Source organism: Staurois parvus, unplaced genomic scaffold (genome assembly GCF_062004578.1).
Source record: "Staurois parvus isolate SC_StPar_1 unplaced genomic scaffold, SC_StPar_1.0 ptg000132l, whole genome shotgun sequence".
Classification (NCBI taxonomy): Eukaryota; Metazoa; Chordata; class Amphibia; order Anura; family Ranidae; genus Staurois; species Staurois parvus.
The window spans coordinates 1,361,415-1,385,961 of NW_028317928.1; the positions used below are offsets into that span (position 1 = coordinate 1,361,415).

General features: G+C 41.7%; 1 protein-coding gene across 1 annotated transcript in view; it reads right to left on the reverse strand.

Annotated features, from left to right (window-relative positions):
- Positions 1 to 5,240, reverse strand: part of LOC149466123 (pendrin-like) — a 93,854-nt gene extending 88,614 nt beyond the window's left edge. Inside the window, exon 1 of the mRNA XM_089672890.1 lies at positions 5,089 to 5,240. Coding sequence (XP_089529016.1) covers positions 5,089 to 5,240 — 152 coding nt within the window. The remainder of the gene's footprint in view (positions 1 to 5,088) is intronic.
- Positions 5,241 to 24,547: the final 19,307 nt, after the last annotated feature.

The following is a 24,547-nucleotide window of genomic DNA, read 5'->3' on the forward strand; positions in this document are numbered from 1 at the left end:
GGAGTGAGAGCAATAATTCTAGCACCCGATCTCCTCTCTATCTCTAAATTGGTAAGCTGCAAAGATTTCTAAATCGGCACCTATGGAGAATTTTAAATACTGTAGTTTGGCGCCATTCCACAAGCATGCGCAATTTAAAGCGTGACATGTTTGGTAGCTGTTTACTCAGGTGTAACATCATCTTTTATATTTTACAAAAAATTGGGTATTATATTGTAGGATTTGGAATAGCCTACCTGCTGAGTTACTTCAAAAACTGTGTTTACAGGCATTGTGTGTACCTACAGGAATTGATGCTGGTTTGAAGGCTAGTCACACCAAATGCTGATTTGATTTGGATTTCACTTTTGTTCATTTCACTTTCCATTTTGTTCATTTTTAAAAATAAACTATTAATACTTCTATTTCTGAAAGCATTCTTAATTTAAAGCATTTTTTCACAACTGCCTGTAACTGTTGCACAATGGTGTATATATACAGTATATATATATATATATATAAATAATATATATATATAATATATATTTATATATATATTTATTTTTTTCATATATATACATATACACACACTATATTTCCAAGCCAAAAGTATCATGACACCCCTGCAAATCATTGGATTCCAGTGTTTCAATCACTTCCATGGCCACAGGTGTAGAAATTCAAGCCCCTAGGCATGCAGACTGCTTCTACAAACATTTGTGAAAGAATGGGTCGCTCTCAGGAGCTCAGTGACTCCAAGCATGGTCCCATGATAGGTTGCGACCTGTGCAATAAGTCCATCCAGGACATTTCCTAGCTACTAAATATTCCACGCTCAACTGTTAGTGGGATTATAACAAAGTGGAAGCAACTGGGAACAACAGCAACGCAGCCACCAAGTGGTAGGCCACGTCACATGACAGAGCGGGGTCAGCGCATGCTGAAGCGCACAGTGCGCAGAAGTCACCAACTGTCTGCAGAGTCAATAGCTAAATACCTCCAAACTTGGTGTGGCCTTCAGATGAGCCCAACAACAGTGCGTAGAGAGCTTCATGGAATGGGTTTCCATTGCCGAGCAGCTGCATCCAAGCCTTACATCACCAAGTGCAATGCAGTCCACTGGACTCTAGAACATGGAGACGTGTTCTTTGGAGTGACCAATCACGCTTCTCTGTCTGGCAATCTGATGGACGTGTCTGGGTTTGGCGGTTGCCAGGAGAATAGTACTTGCCTGACTGCATTGTGCCAAGTGTTAAATTTGGTGGAGGGGGGATTATGGTGTGGGGTTGTTTTTCAGGGGTTGGGCTTGGCCCCCAAGTTCCAGTGAAGGGAACTCTTAAAGCGTCAGCATGCCAAGACATTTTGGACAATTTCATGCTCCAAACTTTGGGGAACAGTTTGGGGATGGCCCCTTCCTGTTCCAGCATGAGTGCGCACCAGTGCAAAAAGCAAGGTACATAAAGACATGGAGGAGACAGTTTGGGGTGGAGGAAGTTGACTGTCCTGCACAGACTCCTGACCTCAACCCCATAGAACACCTTTGGGATGAATTAGAGAGAAGACTGCGAGCCAGGCCTCCTCCCCCGACATCAGTACCTGACCTCGCAAATGTGCTTCTGGAAGAATGGTCCAACCTTCCCATAGACACCCTCCTAAACCTTGTGGACGGCCTTCCCAGAAGAGTTGAAGCTTTATAGCTGCAAAGGGCGGGGCCAACTCAATATTTATCCCTACGGACTAAGACCGGGATGCCATTAAAGTTCATGTGCGTGGAAAGGCCGGCCGACCAATACTTTTGGCAATATAGTGTAATATATATATATATCAATTTATTCATTTTTATTTTGACTTGATAGGAAGAGAGAGAGCAGAGTGAATAGTGACTCGACCTAATCAGATTTCTGCTTTTCCTTCACTGTCCAGTCAGCAGGCAGGGGGTGGAGATATGACACCACTGTATTCTTTCCACATTCTGTAACTCTAAGACAGTGGCATCATCAGCTTGGCTGGGCTATGTGGCAGAAATGTGTACAAATCCTTCGGCAGCTAAACAGCTGAAATACTGTATCCTGTATGTACTTTATCTGTCCATTTAGCATTTCGCCCAGCTTTCAGCTTTAACAGACATCTCACAAGTGTCTCTGAAATGCCGGGGTGAATATATTATTTATATAGGGGCATGACATAAATAGAAAATATGTTTTGCTCACTTTCATATTCTGCATTTTGTAATATACATATTCAGGATAATAAAACCTAGAATGACACTTGTCAAAAACTAACATGAACCTAGAACCTTTAGCTCTTTATGGGTGTGCTTGGGAACCCTAAATACACTTTCTTTGTAAAGCTTCTACATTTCCCAGCAGCGCTGAGTCCATTTGGCACCATACCACCTCGGGACTATGATGGTTGGCCCCACTGGACAGTAGGATGTAGAACACAAAGAGACAGTTTTCATTATTACTAATGTGTTAAATCTTCCATTTGGAAGGTGCCTAGAGTTTTGGAGGAGCGAGTCAGCAAGGAATAGACTACAATAAGTAAGATAATGCATGGATGCACCTTTTGGTGTCCACACAAGTGTTTGCTTTACTTTTGTTACCCTGAGAACTGTACTTTAACCTCCCTGGAGGTATGATTATTTCAGATTTTTGGTGCTGAAAGCGGTACATTATTTTGCATGGAAATATGTAGTTTTTTTATTGTAGGCTGTAATTTTTAGGAATAACTCACTGAAATCTGTCCGAACAAGAGTCTATTAAACATCCCGGGTATGATAAAATTTGAAACACAAAATCATAAATTATAATTTAATAAATAATCATAAAAAATAATAATATAATAATAATACATTTAATTCAATAATATAATCAAACCAAAAACACTGAAATTTGAAATATAGCACCAAATTCGCACATCACTGAGCAAAGTCGCAAAATTGTTTTCAGTGTCTGATGACGAATTTCTCCACGAATCATTATCACTCAATTCTGCAAGTGGTTCTGATTTACTAATGCTGTTCTCTAGCTGGTCTAAACCCGCTTTTGACGTAAACGGACGCTATTTGGACGCCATGGACTTTTCTAAGTTTCCAGGCAGAAAGAACAGTCAAAATGCAGACAGGGGACAGGACAAAGCAGTAGGGACAAAATGTGCGTGAAATGGTTTGAAACAGCAATGTTTTACTATGTAAAATTCGTTTTGAAAAAAGTGACATTTTTTTAAAATTTTCAAATTTCCCGCCGCCGCCAGCGCCCGTACGTCCCTACGTCACAGGGACCGGAACACAGAAGCCGGATGCCGGCATCAGCCGGAGGAGATGGCTGGGGACGCTGCAGGGGACACATCGCGGGAGCGAAGGACAAGGTAAGCTCTGCAGGGACTCCCTATGTAGTGTAGCTTGGGGTTACTGCTTTTGGTACAGAAACTTTACCCCGAGCTACACTCAGGAATACCACCAGGGAGGTTAACCCCTTGGCGCCGGCGCCTCCTGGCCCTTTAAGGGTTCCAGAAGGCGGGCGGGTTTTAGAATCATGTAACTGCTGTGATTCGCTGTCACGGCGGTCACATGATTGGGAAAGGTCCCGATCAAAAAAGGAGATCGGGACTTTTCCGTGAGTACTGAACGTGTGTGCTGGGAGCGCACAGGGTGCACGCTCTCAGCACATATGTTTTTTTTAAATAGAATGCAAATGTGCGGCCGCACGGTGTTTAGGCCCAGATTTGCGTTCAGCCGGCGCCAAGAGGTTAGCTAGGTACAAATGAGATTTTTTTTTTTGGCTTTTTTTGCCTACACAACCTATTTTAGTAAATATGTTCATGCAGGACTAAACACACAGTTTACTATGATTCAGTTATGAATTAACACATTGAGCGATCAGTACCAATAGCTGATTGTGTTCATTCAGGAAAGAAAGGGGCTGGTAAATGGGACATATTTACGGGACCCTTTTCTCCCTTCTCCATCCTGAAGGATCCTATTGTGTGCTTGTAGCTGCTGGTGGAAAAAAGAGGAGGGAGGCCTGGAGGGAGGTGGTGGCACACAGGGGGACTGGGCAGCAGGGGGAAACGTATGGTGCACAGGGAGGGTGATGGGTGCTGCGCAGTGGCAGACTGACAACTCATGGGGCCCCCGGGCAATAAGGGATCATGGGGCCCCTGTGTCCTTGCCCAAACTCAAAAAAGCCTATGAAAAGGTACCAGGGGCATCTCATGGGGCCCCCTACTGACCCCGGGCCCTCGGGCAGTGCCCGAGTTCCCAAATGGTCAGTCCAACCCTGGTGTGGTGGGGGGGGAAATTACTGGAACCGATCCTCTGTGTGGCTTTCTCTACTTTCTCTACAGCAGCTGAAAGCCAGAGGGTGGGAGAAGAGAAGAAGCCAGCTTTCAGAGAGCCATACAGGGAATTGAATCCAGTAATTTCCCCCCAACTTTGCTAATCACCCTCCCTGCCCACATCCAATTCACCCAGGTGCCTGGGCCCCACACAGGAGGACTGGTGGTGCCCCCTTATCCATGGCCCTGTGTTCATGTTCTCTCATGGTAGTTTTGAATGTTCCCACCTACCAGGGGTGGACTGACAACTCATGGGGCCCCCGGGCAATAGGGGATCATGGGGCCCCTGTGTCCTTGCCCAAACACAAAAAAGCCTATAAAAAAGGTACCAGGGGCATCTCATGGGGCCCCCTACTGACCCGTTTCCAAATGGTCAGTCCGCCCCTGCCACCTACCTTTCTGTATGCTAGTGCCTCCTTTTACATTCTCCACAATACAAAATAAATAAAATATCCAACAAAAATGGCAGGAGCCCTTATAATTTATAGGAAAGATAGTATACATAGCCAAAGAACTCAATGTAGATATCTAACCAATAGAGTACTTGAGAGACAGAAGAGACTGTTGGGGGGTTAAAGTATAAAAAAAGAAAACAATTATGTATCAGGTTTAGATAAAGAAAAAAAGGCTTCATGGAAAGGGTGATGGCGGTGGTGGAGCTAGAGCTTGGACTGGAAACTCCTTTTTTGCTCTCCAGCTTTCAAAAAAATTTCAGTTTTAAGCGCACTTACTGTTTAATCTACATACTAAATCATAGAAAGAAAAGCATACCTGCAGCTGTTTTTCAGTCTTTCACGATATGTTTTCTGGATAATTTCTTTCTTTTCATGTTCCTCCTGAAAGTTCTTCTCAGTATAGACCGCCCTTTTCACCAAATACTGCTTGTACCCAGTTTTGGATATATCCATATTAGCTGACACCATCTGGAAAAGAGTGAATAACAGCAATTAAACACAAGCGTGATTTGTTCTTATATGCAGTCCATTTATATACAATCAGGGGCGGACTGACCATTTGGAAACTCGGGCACTGCCCGAGGGCCCAGGGTCAGTAGGGGGCCCCATGAGATGCCCTTGGTACCTTTTTCATAGGCTTTTTTGAGTTTGGGCAAGGACACAGGGGCCCCATGATCCCCTATTGCCCGGGGGCCCCATGAGTTGTCAGTCCGCCCCTGTATACAATGTTAGTTTTAACTATCAGGGGAAAATATATTATAATGCAAGGGGTTTTGTCTGCATCTGTCATTTACCAATATTGATAGTGAAACATGCCTCTGTTTCCTACTGGAGACAATAAATTCACAATGGAGCATAAGTGCCACACTCTACACACAATTCTAAGTCCAAGGATGGAGAAGTTTAGGTCAGGGGCATCTAGCCTGTGGCCCATGACAGCTAGGAATGGGGCCCAACACCAAATCGTAACCTTACTTAAAAATGTTGATTTTTTTTTTTTGGAGGGGGGGGGGAATTTTTTGTAAGGATGTGTTTACACTTTGTGAACACATGCGGCTGAAGAAAAATGACAGTATCTCTTTACTGGACTTTTGAACAAAAGAAAAATATCCAATTGTGACGGGAGTGACTTTGGGTGGGGGGGCTCATGGAACACAGCTCACTTTGGAGGGGTGGGGAGACCCCTGTCTCAGGTCTCCATATCCCTCTTATGTGTAAGTCACCCTGTGCCGGTTAGGGGTGCAGGGTGAAATGTGCTGATATTGTGTAGACGTGTCTAGGAGATAGGTGGGGGTTGTGGATTGCTGGGTGTTATGTGATTGCATCCCATTGTTCTATTGTGGGTCTTGCTTGGCAGAAAACTATTAGGGGATGTATGTGTTTGTGTATTGGCTTGGTGGGGGGTGTCTGCTGATGTGTCTCTGGTTGCTAGATTTGGTTTGCCACGCCCTGTGTCCTTATGCAGGGAGGGGAGAATTGTTCCCTTGAATGTTTATATCTTGTGTCTGTGTTAAAATAAAGCAGTCTGTTTCCTGGTTTCCTTCAAGACTGGTCTTGTCTAGTCTCGTATGGTCAGCGGTGGGGTCCGTGGTCGGTGTTCGGACAGGGAAGCCGGAGTATAACGGAAATACCCAAGTGTAGTCGGGGTCCAGTTCCGTTGCACCAACTCTTCACAATTGTACCTTATTCATGTCATTAGGTTTCGGCAGCACCTATATTTGTGAGCAACTATTTTCAAGGATCAAGAACACGAAAGGGAAAATTAGAACCCATATATCTGATGAGCAGCTTGAGAATGAATTCAGAATTGCTACGCCATCCATCGAACCCAATATTGATGCATTTGTTTATCCAATATCGCACTAGTTTTATGTTGACCTCCTTTACTTTTATAATAAAATATATTACCAAAAAAATTAAGTTTTATTGCTCAGATACTGTAGGTACATTATTTATATCAGTGAGGTTAAGAGACCCCTTTTTGGAATATATGTACCTGGACTACTTTGACTTTGCAGTTTTTATGGTGCCTTACTTACGTGGGGTCTGGATAATCCCCCATTAGAAAGTTGGTCCTTCTATTTTAGGATCATGTGTTACATAGTTAGTCTGGCTGCAAAAAGACAAAAATCCATCCAGTTCTACCATAAAGAAAAACAAAGTTATAATCCTACACCCACAGTTGGTCCAGAGGAAGGCATGTGTATAAGACCATTAGCTGTTCACTGAATGCACCTAAATTTCCCACCCAAGAGGCAATGGCTTTACCTTGGCTTACTTATTTGCACCTCAATGGGCAATATACACATGCTATGAATGCTAGACTACTCTACTGTCTGATATTATCCTATTCAAGATTTCCAGTGAGTTCCAGTGTACTGATTCCGTCATATGTGCTCCTGAAGAAGGATTTCCGAAACACAAGTCCACATGTGAACTGTAATCGGAATATTTGCATGTTGAGTAATTATCAATGTTGTGTAATAGAATTTTAATGGTACATAATAAAGTTGTTTTTATAGTACTCAATCTCTCTTCTATATGTCCACACAAAGTCCATGACTACATATTCTATTCATAGTTGTACATAACTTATGATCTGCTTGACTTTTCTTCTCATCAGCTATCCTTTTTATTAGTGTATTTTATGTGTGGCCCAAGAAAATTCCTCTTCTTCCAATGTGACCCAGAAAAGTCAAAAGGTTGGACATCCTGGTTTAGGTGTTTTTTTAGGCAAAGATAGAAACATTTAACATTTTTTTCTATCTATTTCTATCTATTTTTCTATTTGTATTTATTTTAAAATATGGAAAGTGTAACAGGAGGAACTGTGGACAGGGACACCCAAAACTTCTATGTTGACAGGACCAGAGATAGGAAGGAATTGTGGCAGGGAGCTCTCACTCCTGGAGTATCCAAGACATATAAGTGGCCAGGGGCTGACTCTTCACTATACTCTACTATAGGGGGCACTCTTTACGTCTGGAGGAAAAGAAATGTAATCTCCAAACACGGAAAGGTTTCTTCACAGTAAGAGCTGTGAAAATGTGAAATAGACTCCCTCAAGATTTGGTTCTGGCCAGCTCAGTGGATTGCTGTAGGAAAGTCCTGGATTCTTTCTTGGATACACAGAATATAATTGGATACTAACATTTATAGGTAAAGTTGATCCAGGGAATATCTGATTGCCTTTCGGGGGATCAGGAAGGAATTTTTTTCCCTGCAGGAACAAATTGGATCATGCTTTGCTGGGTTTTTTTTGCCTTCCTCTGGATCAACTGTGGGTGTAGGATTATAACTTTTTTTTTTCTATGGTTGAACTGGATGAGCTTTTGTCTTTTTTCAGACAGACTAACTAAGTAACAAGCGTTTGGCATTTGAAACGCTGATAAAATCTACTTATAGCTAAAATTATACTTGGGTGAATTAACCCGTCCATATTTTCCTAAGGTTCATTTATAAATCTATGTGTGTAAAAATGCATTGATATTCCTTCACGCTTCATTCTGTTCTGCTTTCTTTTGCTAATCTGAATAAGGTAGATGAATATATATATATATATGGTGGTCACCCTTCATAAAGTAGACAGTTCTTTAGGGTACAACACGTAGCAACGCACTTACTCAAGCATTGTGTAAGTGTTCTCATACTGCTTTGGCAACATGTAGAGCATGTATATAAAAATATAAACTTGTAGGATCCACCAAGCCAAAACATTAAATGATAATTAGATCATTCTTGATGGCACCGTGGTAAGTTCCTCAAAGGCTAAATAAGTAACCTTTTGCAGAGGGAACTTTTCCGCTAAGGTTTCTAAACCTGTCACTCAATGAGAGTTACATTTATGGAATTTTTTTACTAAAATGGATCATAAAATCCTTTTTTTCAGTTGTTGCAGGAAAAAGAGTTAATGGGTAAACCTGTTTTGAGGTTATTGTTTCCCTTTGAAGAGATCTCATTTTATTTTTTGCAGTGTCTTTGCGGCAGGCAGTGAAAAAATTGAAAAAGACTTTACGTACACGGTAACCTTTTGGCAATGAACATACAGTCAGGTCCATAAATATTGGGACATTGACACAATTCTAACATTTTTGGCTCTATACACCACCACAATAGATGTGAAATGAAACAAACAAGATGTGCTTAAACGGCAGACTGTCAGCTTTAATTTGAGGGTATTTACATCTAAATCAGGTGAACGGTGTAGGAATTACAACAGTTTGCATATGTGCCTCCCACTTGTTAAGGGGCCAAAAGAAATGGGACAGAATAATAATCATAAATCAAACTTTCACTTTTTAATACTTGGTTGCAAATCCTTTGCAGTCAATTACAGCCTGAAGTCTGGAACGCATAGACATCACCAGACGCTGGGTTTCATCCCTGGTGATGCTCTGCCAGGCCTCTACTGCAACTGTCTTCAGTTCCTGCTTGTTCTTGGGGCAATTACAACAGTTTGCATATGTGCCTCCCACTTGTTAAGGGACCAAAAGTAATGGGACAATTAGCTTCTCAGCTGTTCCATAGCCAGGTGTGTGTTATTCCCTCATTATCCCAATTACAATGAGCAGATAAAAGGTCCAGAGTTCATTTCAAGTGTGCTATTTGCATTTGGAATCTGTTTCTGTCAACTCTCAAGATGAGATCCAAAGAGCTGTCACTATCAGTGAAGCAAGCCATCATTAGGCTGAAAAAACAAAACAAACCCATCAGAGAGATAGCAAAAACATTAGGCGTGGCCAAAACAGCTGTTTGGAACATTCTTAAAAAGAAGGAACGCACCGGTGAGCTCAGCAACACCAAAAGACCCAGAAGACCACAGAAAACAACTGTGGTGGATGACCGAAGAATTCTTTCCCTGGTGAAGAAAACACCCTCTACAACAGTTGGCCAGATCAAAAACACTCTCCAGGAGGTAGGTGTATGTGTGTCAAAGTCAACAATCAAGAGAAGACTTCACCAGAGTGAATACAGAGGGTTCACCACAAGATGTAAACCATTGGTGAGCCTCAAAAACAGGAAGGCCAGATTAGAGTTTGCCAAACGACATCTAAAAAAGCCTTCACAGTTCTGGAACAACATCCTATGGACAGATGAGACCAAGATCAACTTGTACCAGAGTGATGGGAAGAGAAGAGTATGGAGAAGGAAAGGAACTGCTCATGATCCTAAGCATACCACCTCATCAGTGAAGCATGGTGGTGGTAGTGTCATGGCGTGGGCATGTATGGCTGCCAATGGAACTGGTTCTCTTGTATTTATTGATGATGTGACTGCTGACAAAAGCAGCAGGATGAATTCTGAAGTGTTTCGGGCAATATTATCTGCTCATATTCAGCCAAATGCTTCAGAACTCATTGGATGCCGCTTCACAGTGCAGATGGACAATGACCCAAAGCATACTGCAAAAGCAACCAAAGAGTTTTTTAAGGGAAAGAAGTGGAATGTTATGCAATGGCCAAGTCAATCACCTGACCTGAATCTGATTGAGCATGCATTTCACTTGCTGAAGACAAAACTGAAGGGAAAATGCCCCAAGAACAAGCAGGAACTGAAGACAGTTGCAGTAGAGGCCTGGCAGAGCATCACCAGGGATGAAACCCAGCGTCTGGTGATGTCTATGCGTTCCAGACTTCAGGCTGTAATTGACTGCAAAGGATTTGCAACCAAGTATTAAAAAGTGAAAGTTTGATTTATGATTATTATTCTGTCCCATTACTTTTGGCCCCTTAACAAGTGGGAGGCACATATGCAAACTGTTGTAATTCCTACACCGTTCACCTGATTTGGATGTAAATACCCTCAAATTAAAGCTGACAGTCTGCAGTTAAAGCACATCTTGTTCGTTTCATTTCAAATCCATTGTGGTGGTGTATAGAGCCAAAAATGTTAGATTTGTGTCGATGTCCCAATATTTATGGACCTGACTGTATGTACATATAGGGCTCATGGAGGTGGACCTTCTTTCATGGTGCCACATATGTGTGTATCTGTGTTTGTGCTGGGAGCATGCTCCATAGTACAGTTGGGGTGGGTTCCTGATCATATGAACCCTATGATAAGTTGTGATTAGCTATCATAGTGATCACTAACTGTATAACCTGCAACCTCCTGATAAATAGAAAAGAAGATACAGTGTATCCTTATCTACGTGCTAGAGGAGAAGAATGTGAACAAAAAAAGTCTGTATAAAAAAAATAAAAATAAAATAATAATAAAAGAGCTAGATCAATATTTGATCTAGGTTAGCGTTTGGGTCAGCACTAAATATTCACTATTATTTCTGGACCCTTCTATGGGTACACACATACTATATATTGTATCATTGTGAATAGCAGGAAATGGAGAATTGATTTCGAGTTGTTCTTTGGTGGTGGGTCATGGAAAGAAAAATACAACTAAAATTCAAATCAAACTCCTTTGATATTAAAAAATGACTCCAGCAAATGACGGACCAAAATTGTCATGGAAAATAAAACAAGGTATATTTCACCTAGATGCATGAAGTAGTTGCAAAGATATGCACCCTTTTGCTAACACATGTCTAAGTTGAAAACCTGATTCAGGCATTGAGATTCGTTCATCAATAAGAGGCTAAAATATCAAATACAATAGAAATTGTCCATGGAAGTAGAAGACAGCCTTCTAAAGTAGGCTAAAAAAGCAACAAGTAGCAAAAAAAATCACCATTTAAAACAATACCATTGTTAATAGTAAGTGGACATTTACTGAGGATTACTATGCGACGTGCCCAAAAATACAACCTTGAGCTATTAAAAAATAAATAAATACAATGTTGGAAAGAGGTAATATTGATCTGCATTTATAAAGACCACTATCACAAAAAATGTATCCTGATAACTATGTGATTAAAATTATATAAATAATTATAGTATATCTTACAGTTATTATCATTTTGAGGGATAGCGGTCTTTTAAGTTAGAGAAAATATCAGAATATCTTTCAAAATCATGCATAGGAAGTCTCTTTAAGTATACATATATATTATAAAGATAAAAATGAAGCAACGCAGATCATCTCTTATCAATCTCTAATCCTTACCTGAGCTTCTTCAGCCCCAGAAAACCTTGGAAGATGATGAGATGTTTACTTGGCACATTATATAGTGCCACTAAGTCAAGGGAAGATCTTTTACAAGGTTTGCAATTTTAACAAGAAAAAATATGACAACCAGTTACGTATAAAATTTGAGAAGAGTACGTTATAAAGATTTCCTGTTACCCCATGTAAGTGGCTGATTTTATATAGCTGTAGTTATACATTTATACAACTCATGACAAGGAAGGAACTGATCAGTATAATATATAACATTACAGGCATGATTGGCAAAGTTAGATCTTTTGGGCATGCTGGTTGGGTATATACTTTAAGTTTGCCATGCAACATACTTTGCGGCACTCCGACAGTGTTTGAGGTGAGTGTACCGTATATATATATATATACACACACACACACACATACACATATATATATGCAGTGGGGCAAAAAAGTATTTAGTCAGCCACCAATTGTGCAAGTTCTCCCACTTAAAAAGATGAGAGAGGCCTGTAATTGGCATCATAGGAAGACCTCAACTATGAGAGAAGAAATGAGAAAAAAAATCCAGACAATCACATTGGCTGATTTGGAAAGAATTTATTTGCAAATTATGGTGGAAAATAAGTATTTGGTCAATATCAAAATTTCATCTCAATACTTTGTTATATATCCTTTGTTGGCAATGACAGAGGTCAAACGTTTCCTGTAAGTCTTCACAAGGTTGGCACACACTGTTGCTGGTATGTTGGCCCATTCCTCCATGCAGATCTCCTCTAGAGCAGTGATGTTTTGGGGCTGTCGCTGGGCAATACAGACTTTCAACTCCCTCCAAAGGTTTTCTATGGGGTTGAGATCTGGAGACTGGCTAGGCCACTCCAGGACCTTGAAATGCTTCTTACGAAGCCACTCCTTCATTGCCCAGGCGGTATGTTTGGGATCATTGTCATGTTGGAAGACCCAGCCACGTTTCACCTTCAATGCCCTTGCTGATGGAAGGAGGTTTGCACTCAAAATCTCACAATACATGGCCCCATTCATTCTGTCCTGTACATGGATCAGTCGTCCTGGTTCCTTTGCGGAGAAACAGCCCCAAAGCATGATGTTGCCACCCCCATGCTTCACAGTAGGTATGGTGTTCTTTGGATGCAACTCAGCATTCTCTCTCCTCCAAACATGATGAGCTGTGTTTCTACCAAACAGTTCTATTTTGGTTTCATCTGACCATATGACATTCTCCCCAATCCTCTTCTGGAGCATCCAAATGCTCTCTAGCAAACTTCAGATGGGCCCGGACATGTACTGGCTTAAGCAGGGGGACACGTCTGGCACTGCAGGATCTGAGTCCCTGGTGGCGTAGTGTGTTACTGATGGTAGCCTTTGTTACGTTGGTCCCAGCTCTCTGCAGGTCATTCTCTAGGTCCCCCTGTGTGGTCCTGGGATTTTTGCTCACCGTTCTTGTGATCATTTTGACCCCACGGGGTGAGATCTTGCGTGGAGCCCCAGATCGAGGGAGATTATCAGTGGTCTTGTGTGTCTTCCATTTTCTAATTATTGCTCTCACAGTTGATTTGTTCACACCAAGCTGCTTGCCTATTGCAGATTCAGTCTTCCCAGCCTGGTGCAGGTCTACAATTTTGTTTCTGGTGTCCTTCAAAAAGCTCTTTGGTCTTCACCATAGTGGAGTTTGGAGTGTGACTATTTGAGGTTGTGGACAGGTGTCTTTTATACTGATAACAAGTTCAAACAGGTGCCATTGATACAGGTAATGAGTGCAGGACAGAGGAGTCTCTTAAAGAAGAAGGTACAGGTCTGTGAGAGCCAGAAATCTTGCTTGTTTGTAGGTGACCAAATACTTATTTTCCACCATAATTTGCAAATAAATTCTTTCCAAATCAGCCAATGTGATTGTCTGGATTATTTTTCTCATTTTGTCTCCCATAGTTGAGGTCTACCTATGATGCCAATTACAGGCCTCTCTCATCTTTTTAAGTGGGAGAACTTGCACAATTGGTGGCTGACTAAATACTTTTTTTGCCCCACTGTATATATATATATATATATACAGTTGTTCAAAATAATAGCAGTGTGTTGAAAAAAGTAAAAAAAGCTCAAAATCCTTCTAATAGCTTTTATTTCCATACACACAAATGCATTGGAAACACTACACATTCTATTCCAAATCAAAACATGAAGAAAAATATATCAAATTTGTGTTGTTCCTCTAAAAAAATTTAAGAAAAGTGAATATTAGACTGTTCAAAAAAATAGCAGTGTTTGTATTCTTCTTTACAAACTCAAACATTCACTATATAAACTGAAAAATGTTTGAAGATTTTGCTTTCCTTTGAATCACTTAATGAATATTTCGATGTATAAGCACTGTTTCTGAGAACTGCTGTACATCTGTGTTGCATGGAGTCAACCAACGTCTGGCACCTATGAACAGGTATTCCAGCCCAGGATGATTGGACTACATTCCACAGTTCTTCTCTATTTCTTGGTTTTGCCTCAGAAACTGTATTTTTGATGTCACCTCACAAGTTTTCTATTGGATTAAGATCCGAGAATTGGACTGGCCACTCCATAATGTCAATCTTGTTGGTCTGGAACCAAGATGTTGCACATTTACTGGTGTGTTTGGGGTCGTTGTCTTGTTGGAAGACCCATTTCAAGAGCATTTCCTCTTCAGCATAAGGCAGCATGACCTCTTCAAGTATTCTGATGTATTCAAACTGATCCATGATCCCTGGTATGCGATAAATAGGCCCAACACCGTAGTTGGGTCTGTTGGATTTCTATTACTCTACTAAATAATAACAGTCAGACATCACTAACCTGATCAATCACTGTTTTTGGTAGAAATGATATTTCTACATGGCAAATAATTTACTAGCAGAGGTCATGCTGCCTTTGGCTGAAGAGAAAATGCCCTTGAAATAGGTGTGCCAACAAGACAACGACCCCAAACACACCAGTAAACGTGCAACATCTTGGTTCCAGACCAACAAGATTGACGTTATGGAGTGGCCAGCCCAATCCCCGGATCTTAATCCAATAGAAAACTTGTGGGGTGACATCAAAAATGCAGTTTCTGAGGCAAAACCAAGAAATAGAGAAGAACTGTGGAATGTAGTCCAATCATCCTGGGCTGGAATACCTGTTCACAGGTGCCAGACGTTGGTTGACTCCATGCAACACAGATGTACAGCAGTTCTCAGAAACAGTGCTTATACAACTAAATATTAATTAAGTCATTCAAAGGAAAGCAAAATCTTCAAACATTTTTCAGTTTATATAGTGAATGTTTGAGTTTGTAAAGAAGAATACAAACACTGCTATTTTTTTGAACAGTCTAATATTCACTTTTCTTCAATTTTTTTAGAGGAACAACACAAATTTGATCTATTTTTCTTCATGTTTTGATTTGGAATAGAATGTGTAGTGTTCCCAATGCATTTGTGTGTATGGAAATAAAAGCTATTAGAAGGATTTTGAGCTTTATTCACTTTTTTCAACACACTGCTATTATTTTGAACACAACTGTATATCTCAAATATATTTTTCTTCCATATTGGAGAGCAGAAAACCACCAAAACAATGTGGGTAGGCATGTTAATACAGACATTGTAAGAATTTCCATGGGCCTCTGTCACCTGATTACTCAGCATGTAAAGGTGATGACTTTATACCTGGCCTTGTCTGCTCCGATCTCTGCCAGGTCGATTCTATTCTCGGCATTTTACAGACATTTCAGTCCTCTGTGTAATTATTGGTACACCACACACTGTAAAGTCACGGCTCCTACAGCATGTTGCCAAATGAAATAGCGGCTTTTGACTTTTGCTACCGAATCTCTTGGCTGGTGTTTTATCATCTGTGTAAGCTATACTATGTTAAAGTGTACCTGTCATTGAGCTTAGACCCTAGTGCTGCAAGCAAGGAAGGCATTGGAGATGGACAATTCACTTCTCTGCTTTCCTCCATGTTTTAAAGGTCAGGCCATCCAAAGGTGATATTTTAGTTATGGATGGATAATGGATATACTGGGCTCAGTCAGCCCCTGGTTCTTGGATACTTCAACAGAGTGATCTCCCTTCCATGATTCTGAAATCTGCTCCTGTCTACCTGGCAGTTTTAGGTGTTCCTGCCAACCTTTGTTTGTTCCAGGTCCTTCATGGAACATCCTACGTTTCAGAGGTGCCAAGGGGTTAAAGACACGTAAAACAAGTCCAGAGGGTCACAAAAGTCCAACATTACAAAGAAAATATAAAAATGTTTTTAACACCACAAGAGATATATAGCAAAGGAGAGTAAAAGAAGAGTATAAAATCCCCCGACTTTTTTTTAAATATATTAACCCTTCGCTTACCGGGCACTTCTACAACCTTCCTGCCCAGGCCAATTTTCAGCTTTCAGCGCTGTCGCACATTGAATGACAATTGTGCGGTCATGCAACACTGTACCCATATGAAATTGTTATCATTTTCTTTCTTTTGGTGGTATTTATGCACCGCTGGGTGTTTTATTTTTTGTGCTATAAACAAAAAAAGAGCAAAACATTTTTTTTTTAAAGTTTCTCTTTGTTTCTGTTATAAAATTTTGCAAACAGGTAATTTTTCTCCTTCATTGATGTGTGTTGATGAGGCGGCACTGATAGGCAGCACTGATGGGCACTGATAGGTGGCACTGATGGGCACTGATAGGCAGCACAGATGATGGGCCCTGATAGGCAGCGCTGATGATGGGCACTGATAGGCAGCACTGATGATGGGCACGGATAGGCAGCACTGATATACAGCACTGATGATGGGCACAGATAGACAGCACTGATAGGCAGCACTGATGATGGCCACTTATAGGAAGCACTGATAGGCAACACTTATAGGCAGCACTGATGATGGGTACTGATAGGCAGCACTGATGGGCACTGATAGGCAGCACTGGCAGCACTGATAGGCAGCACTGATGATGGGCACTGATAGGCAGCACTGATAGGCAGCACTGATGATGGGCACTTATAGGCATCACTGATGGGCACTGATAGGCAGCACTGGCAACACTTATAGGCAGCACTGATGATGGGCACTGATAGGTAGCACTGATGGGCACTGATAGGCAGCACTGATGATGGGCACTTATAGGCAGCACTGATGGGCACTGATAAGGTGGCAAGGATAGGCATAACTGATGGCCACTGATAAGGAGCACATTTGCGTACCTGTCTTTCTGCTGGGAGCTCGCCGCACAGCATGCTCCCAGCACAAAGACTGCAGTGTCACTGAGAGCTCCGGCTCCTGCTCTAACGACTCCTGATTCCGGGTCACATGATCGCTGCAATAGCCCCTGATTGGCTGTCACAGCGATCAGTCACTGTGAAGTCCACCCCCCTTGTTTTTGTTTTCTCTCTGAATGTATCTCCCTTTCTCCTTGCGTAGAGGAAAAACAACAAAAAAACAAATAAATATATATATTAAAAATTAAAATAAAAAATACCTAGATTAAAGTTTGATCTAGTTCAGTGCCAGGGTTAGTGTTTTGGTTAAGGTCAGGGTCAAAAGTCAAGGTCAGGGTCAAAGGTCCGGATTTTTTATTTTTTAATTGGTATCAGTGTCAGTGTGTTTTAGGTAAAAAAAAACAAAATGCGCACTATTGTTTCTGGGCTGTACTACGGGTACAAACAACAACTAACATACACACATATGGTATTGCTGAGATCATCAAGAGCTGGAAAATGTATTTTGGGTTGTTCTTTGGTGGTAGGTTATGGTAGTAACAAGAAACACACAGCTAAATAAAAAAAAATTTTTTTTTTACTATTTTGGGCCAGTTTTCCTTTGATAATAAAAAAAAATCAGGTTTTTTAATATCTTGAGCCAGTTTTCGTTTGATAATAGAAAAAAAAAATCCAGAGATATCCATTACCATTTACCACCAAATGAAAGCCCAATTTGTCCTGAAAAAAACCAAGGTATAATCCACCTGGATGTACAAGGTAGTTGTGATGATATGTACGGTTTTACTAACACATGTCAAAGTTGTAAAATTTTACTTAGGCTTTAAGATTTGTTTTACCCTTGGACGTGAAGGGGTTAAAGCACTCCCATTTTTCCTCGGTGATCTTTGTTTCTAGAATTTTATTCTATTTATGTACCACAGTTTATTAAAGTTGTCTCTTTTGAAATGTACTGTTCTTGTCCTAGCCTTGTATCTCCTTTTCCTATGATTTATGGTGAATGTAATCACTCTCTGATTGCTGTTTGCTATGTTATCTCTTACTTCCATATCTGCAAAAAGCTCTTGGTTATTTGTAATTAGGTCCATCAGAGCGATATTTCTAGTTGGGGCAACTACCAGTTGGCACATGAAACAGTCCTCAGGAGATGACCAGTCTTAGATGAGTGGGTAGTTTCTTTTTGGCTAGTCCATGTCAAAATATTTGCAGTCCCCCATGATAATAACATTGCCCTGTCTCGCTGCCATTTCTAAGTTATTAAACATTTATTAATCCATTGGGATAGTAAATAGATAGTTGCAGGCCACATTTCAAATCATTCTTTAGGTTCCAATGCAACACTGAGATCAGATGTCCATTTATCTACATAGGAGGGGGCTGTTGGATGAGTTACATAGTTAGTCTGGCTGAAAAAAGACAAAAATCCATCCAGTTCAACTATTAAAAAAAAAAGAGGACATAATTCTGCATCCACAGTTGATCCAGAGGAAGGCAAAAAAAAACAGCAAAGCATGATCCAATTTGCTCCTGCAGGGGAAAAAAATTCCTTCCTGATCCCCCGAGAGGCAATTGGATATTCCCTGGATCAACTTTCCCTATAAATGTTATATCCAGTTATATTCTGTGTATCCAAGAAACGATCCAGGACTTTCCTACAGTAATCCACTGAGCTGGCCCCGCCCACACTCCCCGGCAGTCTTATGTCTTCTCTCCCCCTTTCCTTCTTTCCTTTTCTTTCTCTATCTCCCTCTCGCTCTCTTTTTTGTTCTCTCCTTTTTTCTTCCTTATTTTCTCTTTTTCTCCTTGCTTCCTTCCTTTCCCTCTCACCAAATCCCCCCAATGGGGCTCCTACAAAAAAAAAAAAAAATTGTAAAAAATAAAATAAAAATGAAAACCTACTGACACCAGTGACTACCGGGGTCACAATGGTCGCTGACACTAGTGGCGGAACTACCGAGCCCTGGCGTTCCAAGGAAAGGGTCCCCAGTCTTGGGGCTAAAGAGACAAGTTGGGCATCACTCTCCATCCAGCATCCAGGCTCTAAAAGAGGTAATTCTTGAAGAATGGAAAGGGTCCCCGGTCTTGGGGCTGAAGAGGCAAGTTGAGCATCACTCTCCATCCAGCATCCTGGCTCTAAAAGTGGTCGTTCTTGAAGAATGGAAAGGGTACCCAGTCTTGGGGCTGAAGAGACAAGCGGGGCATCACTCTCCATCCAGCTTCCAGGCTCTAAAAGAGGTCATTCTTGAAGAATTGAAAGGGTCCCCGGTCTTGGGGCTGAAGAGACAAGTTGGGCATCACTCTCCATCCAGCATCCAGGCTCTAAAAGAGGTCGTTCTTGAAGAATGGAAAGGGTCCCCGGTCTTGGGGCTGAAGAGACAAGCGGGGCAACACTCTCCATCCAGCATCCAGGCCCTAAAAGAGGTCATTCTTGAAGAATGGAAAGGGTCCTTGGTCTTGGGCTGAAGAGACAAGTTGGGCATCACGCTCCATTCAGCATCCAGGCTCTAAACGAGGTTGTTCTTGAAGAATGGAAAAAGATCGATGTTGGAATATATCACCAGCTTGTTCATTCCATGCCTAGAAGACTTTGTGCTGTCCTTACCAATCATGGAGATCATAAAAAATACTAGATGGAGTAGTTTTTGTTGTGGGGTATTAGTGAAGTTGTTGGTGTCAGTAGTGGCTGAGCTGTGAGCACCCCGAGTCTTCCTCAGAGCTCTTTATGGCGAGTGATCTCTGTTGATCCTGGAGGTTGGAGGCTGGTTTATACTACGGTTTGGAGGTCTGAGGCATATATCTTACCTGCATTGGGGGAGTTCCATTTAAACCTGGTGATTGGAGGCTGTACTGATCGGGTCTAGGATTCCTTAAAACCCAAAAATAAGGTGTTTTTTTCACCAATATCTAGTGAGTGTGGTATGTGATCTGAGCACTAACAGGTGTGAACATGGGTCAAGGGTGTTTTGAATAAGGACTTTTCAACTTTATTTTACTCACCATACTCATCCTAATAATTATTTGGAGTGGGACTATTCTATATATATATATTTTTCATTTTTTTCATTTTATTTATTATAAGTATTTTGTACTATTTCTTTCTTTTATTATTTATCGTATAATTTATGTGCGCTGTTTGATATTTTTTATTTTGAATATTTTCATTTTTGCATCAACTAATTTGAATATAACTGAAGATTTTGTAATCTAAGTTATATTATTAGCTTACTTTCATGTAATGAGCTAAACAAATGTTCTACAAAACTCAGTTTTGTAAAAATGTTGAAAATTCGTCTTGTGTTCATTGAGATATGGATTCAAATCTTACTTTTCAAAAGAGGTGTACTCATTTATGCTGAGCACTGTGTATATATATATATATATATATATTCAATAATATACTGTAGTGACCCCTTTGGTTTTTCTCACTAGTATTTAAGGCAGCACAAAAGCTTTTGAGGAGTTTCATACCCTGTGCAATGTTATTAGGTGTAATGCAGAAAAAATCAAGGATGTAGTGGCCTAGTGCTCATTCTTACAGTGGGGTCCCAAACCCATAGTGATGTTAAGAGCACCTCTCCAGAGGGGAGCTTGACACCATGGGCTCTTTACCTTCCCAGCCCCTGGCCAGAAAAGGCAGCACTGCTTAAATCAGCAGGCCCTGGCCGTTCGAAACCTTCCACACCAGGGAAGTGCATGCTCAATTTGAATTCCTTGTCTATAGGGAGGGACACTTAGGACCCCCTTGATACCAGCAGGAGCACTACCCAACAGCAATCCTATCTAAAAGGACTGGATGAACTGTGGAGTGCCTCTTCTGGCCACTGATAGGAACAGATACTACTCCTGGTCTTAGCCAAAAGATTGAGAAGCCTCCACACTTCTCCTGTACATACCATCCATCATCATACTTTCTGTGCGCATCTCCATGTAGTGCACCAAGTCAAACGTTCCAAACTTCTTTCTGCATATATGACCTGTTAGAATGTTTCTCTTTACGTATATGTAAACCCTCACCTTGTAAAACAACCCATACAGTGAAAAATAAATGAAAATGAAAGGTAAAACCTTGGTGCATTGCATTCATTAGGTATTGAGACCCCCCTTCGCTTTTTTCAGTGTTGTTATGTTGTATCCTGATACTACAGCTGTTTAAATTAATTTTTTTTCTCATTAATCTACACTCAGTACTCCTTAATGCCAAGTGGAAACAGAATTTTAGAAATGTCTGGGAATTTATTAAAAATAAAAACCTGAAATATCACATGTACTTAAGTATTCAGAGCCTTTACTCAGTACTTTGTTAAACCTTTGGCAGCAATCATAGCCCTGGCTCTTTTTTGGGTATGACACAACAAGCTTTGCACACATGGATTGGGGGATTTTCTGCCATTCTTCTTTGAAAATCCTCTCAAGCTCAATCAGGTTGGATGGGGACCGTTTGGTTGATGGCCATTTTCAAGTCTCTCCAGAGATGTTCATTAGGGTTCAAGTCAGGACTCTGGCTTGGCCACTCTAGGACATTCACAGAGTTGTCCCTAAGTCACTCCTGTGTTGTCTTGGCTGTGTGCTTAGGATTGTTGTCATGTTGAAAGGTGGACCTTTGGCCTAGTCTGAGGTCCTGAATGCTGTGGAACAGGTTTTTATTGAGGATATCTCTGTATTTGCTCCATTCAGCTTTCCCTCCACCCTGACCAGATTCCTAGTCCCTGCTTCTGAAAAACACCCCCCCCCCCCCAACATGATGCTGTCACCACCATGCTTCACTGTTGGGATGGTATTGGGCAGGTGATGAGTGGTGCCTGGTTTCCTCCAGACGCAACATTTCAAATTGTGGCCAAACAGTTCAATCTTGGTCAGACCAGAGAATTTTTTTCCTCAGTCTGAGAGTCTTTCAGGTGCTTTTTTGCAAACTCCAAGCAAGCTTTCATGTGTTTTGTACTGAGGAGAGGCTTCTGTTTAGCTGCTCTGCCATAAAGCCAAGATCCGTGGAGGGCTGCAGTGATGGTTTATTCTTCTGGAACTTTGTCCCATCACCACACAAGATCTCTGGAGCTCAATCACAGTGACCATTGGGCTCTTGGGCACCTCTCTTACTGTGGCCCTTCTCCCCTGATTTCTCAGTTTGGCTGCGTGACCAGCTCTTGGAAGAGTCCTGGTTGTGCTGGTTCTTCCATTCAAGAATTATGGAGGCCACTGTGCTTTTGGGAACCTTCAGTGCATCAAAATGTTTCTGTAGCCTTCTGCAGACAGTTTCTTTGACCTCATGGATTTTGCTCTGATACAGTATGCATTCTCAGTTGTGAGGCCTTTTACAGAGAAGTGTGTGCCTTTCTAAATCAAGTCCAATCATTTTAATTGGACTCCAATCAAGCACTGGATTTGTCACTTCCACACTCCAACCCTATGAATCTTTCCTTCATTACCGTCCTGTAAGTGTCTTACACCACAATCCTGCCCTGACATTCCCACACTCCAGCCCTTGTGACATTTTCTCAAGTGTCCCACTTTCCGTCTACTACCCTGACACATTCACAAGTTGACATTCCTGTCTAGCACTGTCCTGCAAGTGCTGAAATCTCTTGGTGGCTTCCTATACCTGCCTAGAGGAGCTGCTGCTGTGTCTTTGGAAATCCATCCCTCAAGCAGCCTACACCAAAAAAACTGGCAAGCTTCACTCTCACAGACTGCTGCTGAGCTCCCTGGTATCCCTAAGATGGCTCAAGGAGCTCCACGGCACAGTGCTTTGTGCTCAGCAATGGGAGTAAAGAAAGCTCTTTACTGTGACAACGGCTTCTACCATTGCAGGGTGTCAGTCTAAGAAATGTCCACAGGGTCCAGGTGTTATAGTGGAGGCATCAGGGGTCTAATAGACCTTCAATATCTTCATAGAGAGTATCTCTCAGCAATAATAGATAAATACATATTACTCCTCTTCTGTACATACTGTGTGCAACAGTCACACCCTCTGCACTCTATATACTGCCCCATGTCAGACCTTCTACACTCCTCTCCTGCACTGTCTCATGCCAAACTCTTCATGTTCCTCTTCTGTACTTACACTCCACAGTCCTTTTCTTTATTTACAACCTGCTGTAATACCCTCCCCAATCCTCTCTGTTACCTGCTCCCAAACCCTCTGCACTCTTCTCATATACATACTGTCTTATATCATACCTCCCTCCCTCCTTTAATACTCTCCACACTCTTCTTTTCCTTCTTTAAAGCCTGTCTTGGGTGCGCAAAAAAATAAGCACCTGTAAGTGAACAAAAAAGTGCATGTGAACACACAAAAATATGCACTCAGGGCATGTCTCTGGTCCACCTCCCGAAGAAGTAGGACACTTCCCTGACCCCCTGTGGCACAAGGCTGCTGACGGGGCTAAGGCACAGTCAGGTCCACCTAGTCAAAAGGCCTGGTTGACCCCTCTCCTCATGATCAGCCAAAGCCAAACACTGAATACTAGTTGGGAAACTCTCCTGAACAGAGACCCCCCCTGAAGGAACCTGGCCACAGATCCTCCCCCTAGACCTCAGGAGAGGCCTGAGGATCCACACCCTCCATCCTGAGTGAAAAGGGAACACATATACAGTTGCAAGAAAAAGTATGTGAACCCCTTGGGATTACGTGGGGTTTTGCATGAATTGGGCATAAAATGTGCTCTGAACGTCGTCTAAGTCACAACAATAGAAGAACACAGTTTGCTGAACATAATACTACACAAACATTAGATGTTGCCATGGTTTAATTGCACATAACATGTAAACATTCACAGTGCAGGGAGGAAAAAGTATGTGAACCTTTGGACTTAATAACTGGTTGACCCTCCTTTGGCAGCAATAACCTCAACCAAACGTTTCCTGTAGTTGCAGATCAGACCTGCACAACGATCTGGAGTAATTTTGGACCACTCCTCTTCACAAAACTGTTTCAGTGTAGCAATATTCTTGGGATGTCTGGTGTGAATCGCTCTCTTAAGGTCATGCCACAGCATTTCAATTGGGTTGAGGTCAGGACTCTGACTGGGCCACTCCAGAAGGTGTATTCTGTGCTGTTGCAGCCATTGTTTTGTTGAATTACTTGTATGCTTTGGGTCATTGTCTTCTTGCATCACCCATCCTCTGCGGAGCTTCAGTTGCCGGACAGATGGTCGTACGTTTTCCTGCAAAATGTCTTGATAAACTCTGGAATTCATTTTCTTGTCAATGACAACAATCCGTCCAGGCCCTGAGGCAGCAAAGCAGCCCCAAACCATGATGCTCCCTCCGCCATGTTTTACAGTGGGGATGAGGTTTTGATGTTGGTGTGCTGTGCCTTTTTTTCTCCACACATAGTGTTGTGTGTTCTTCCCAGGCAACTCAATCTTGGTTTCATCTGTCCACAGTATATTTTGCCAGTAGTGCTGTGGAACATCCAGGTGCTCTATTGCAAACTTCAAACGTGCTGAAATATTCTTTCTGGACAGCAATGGCTTCCTCCGTGGTG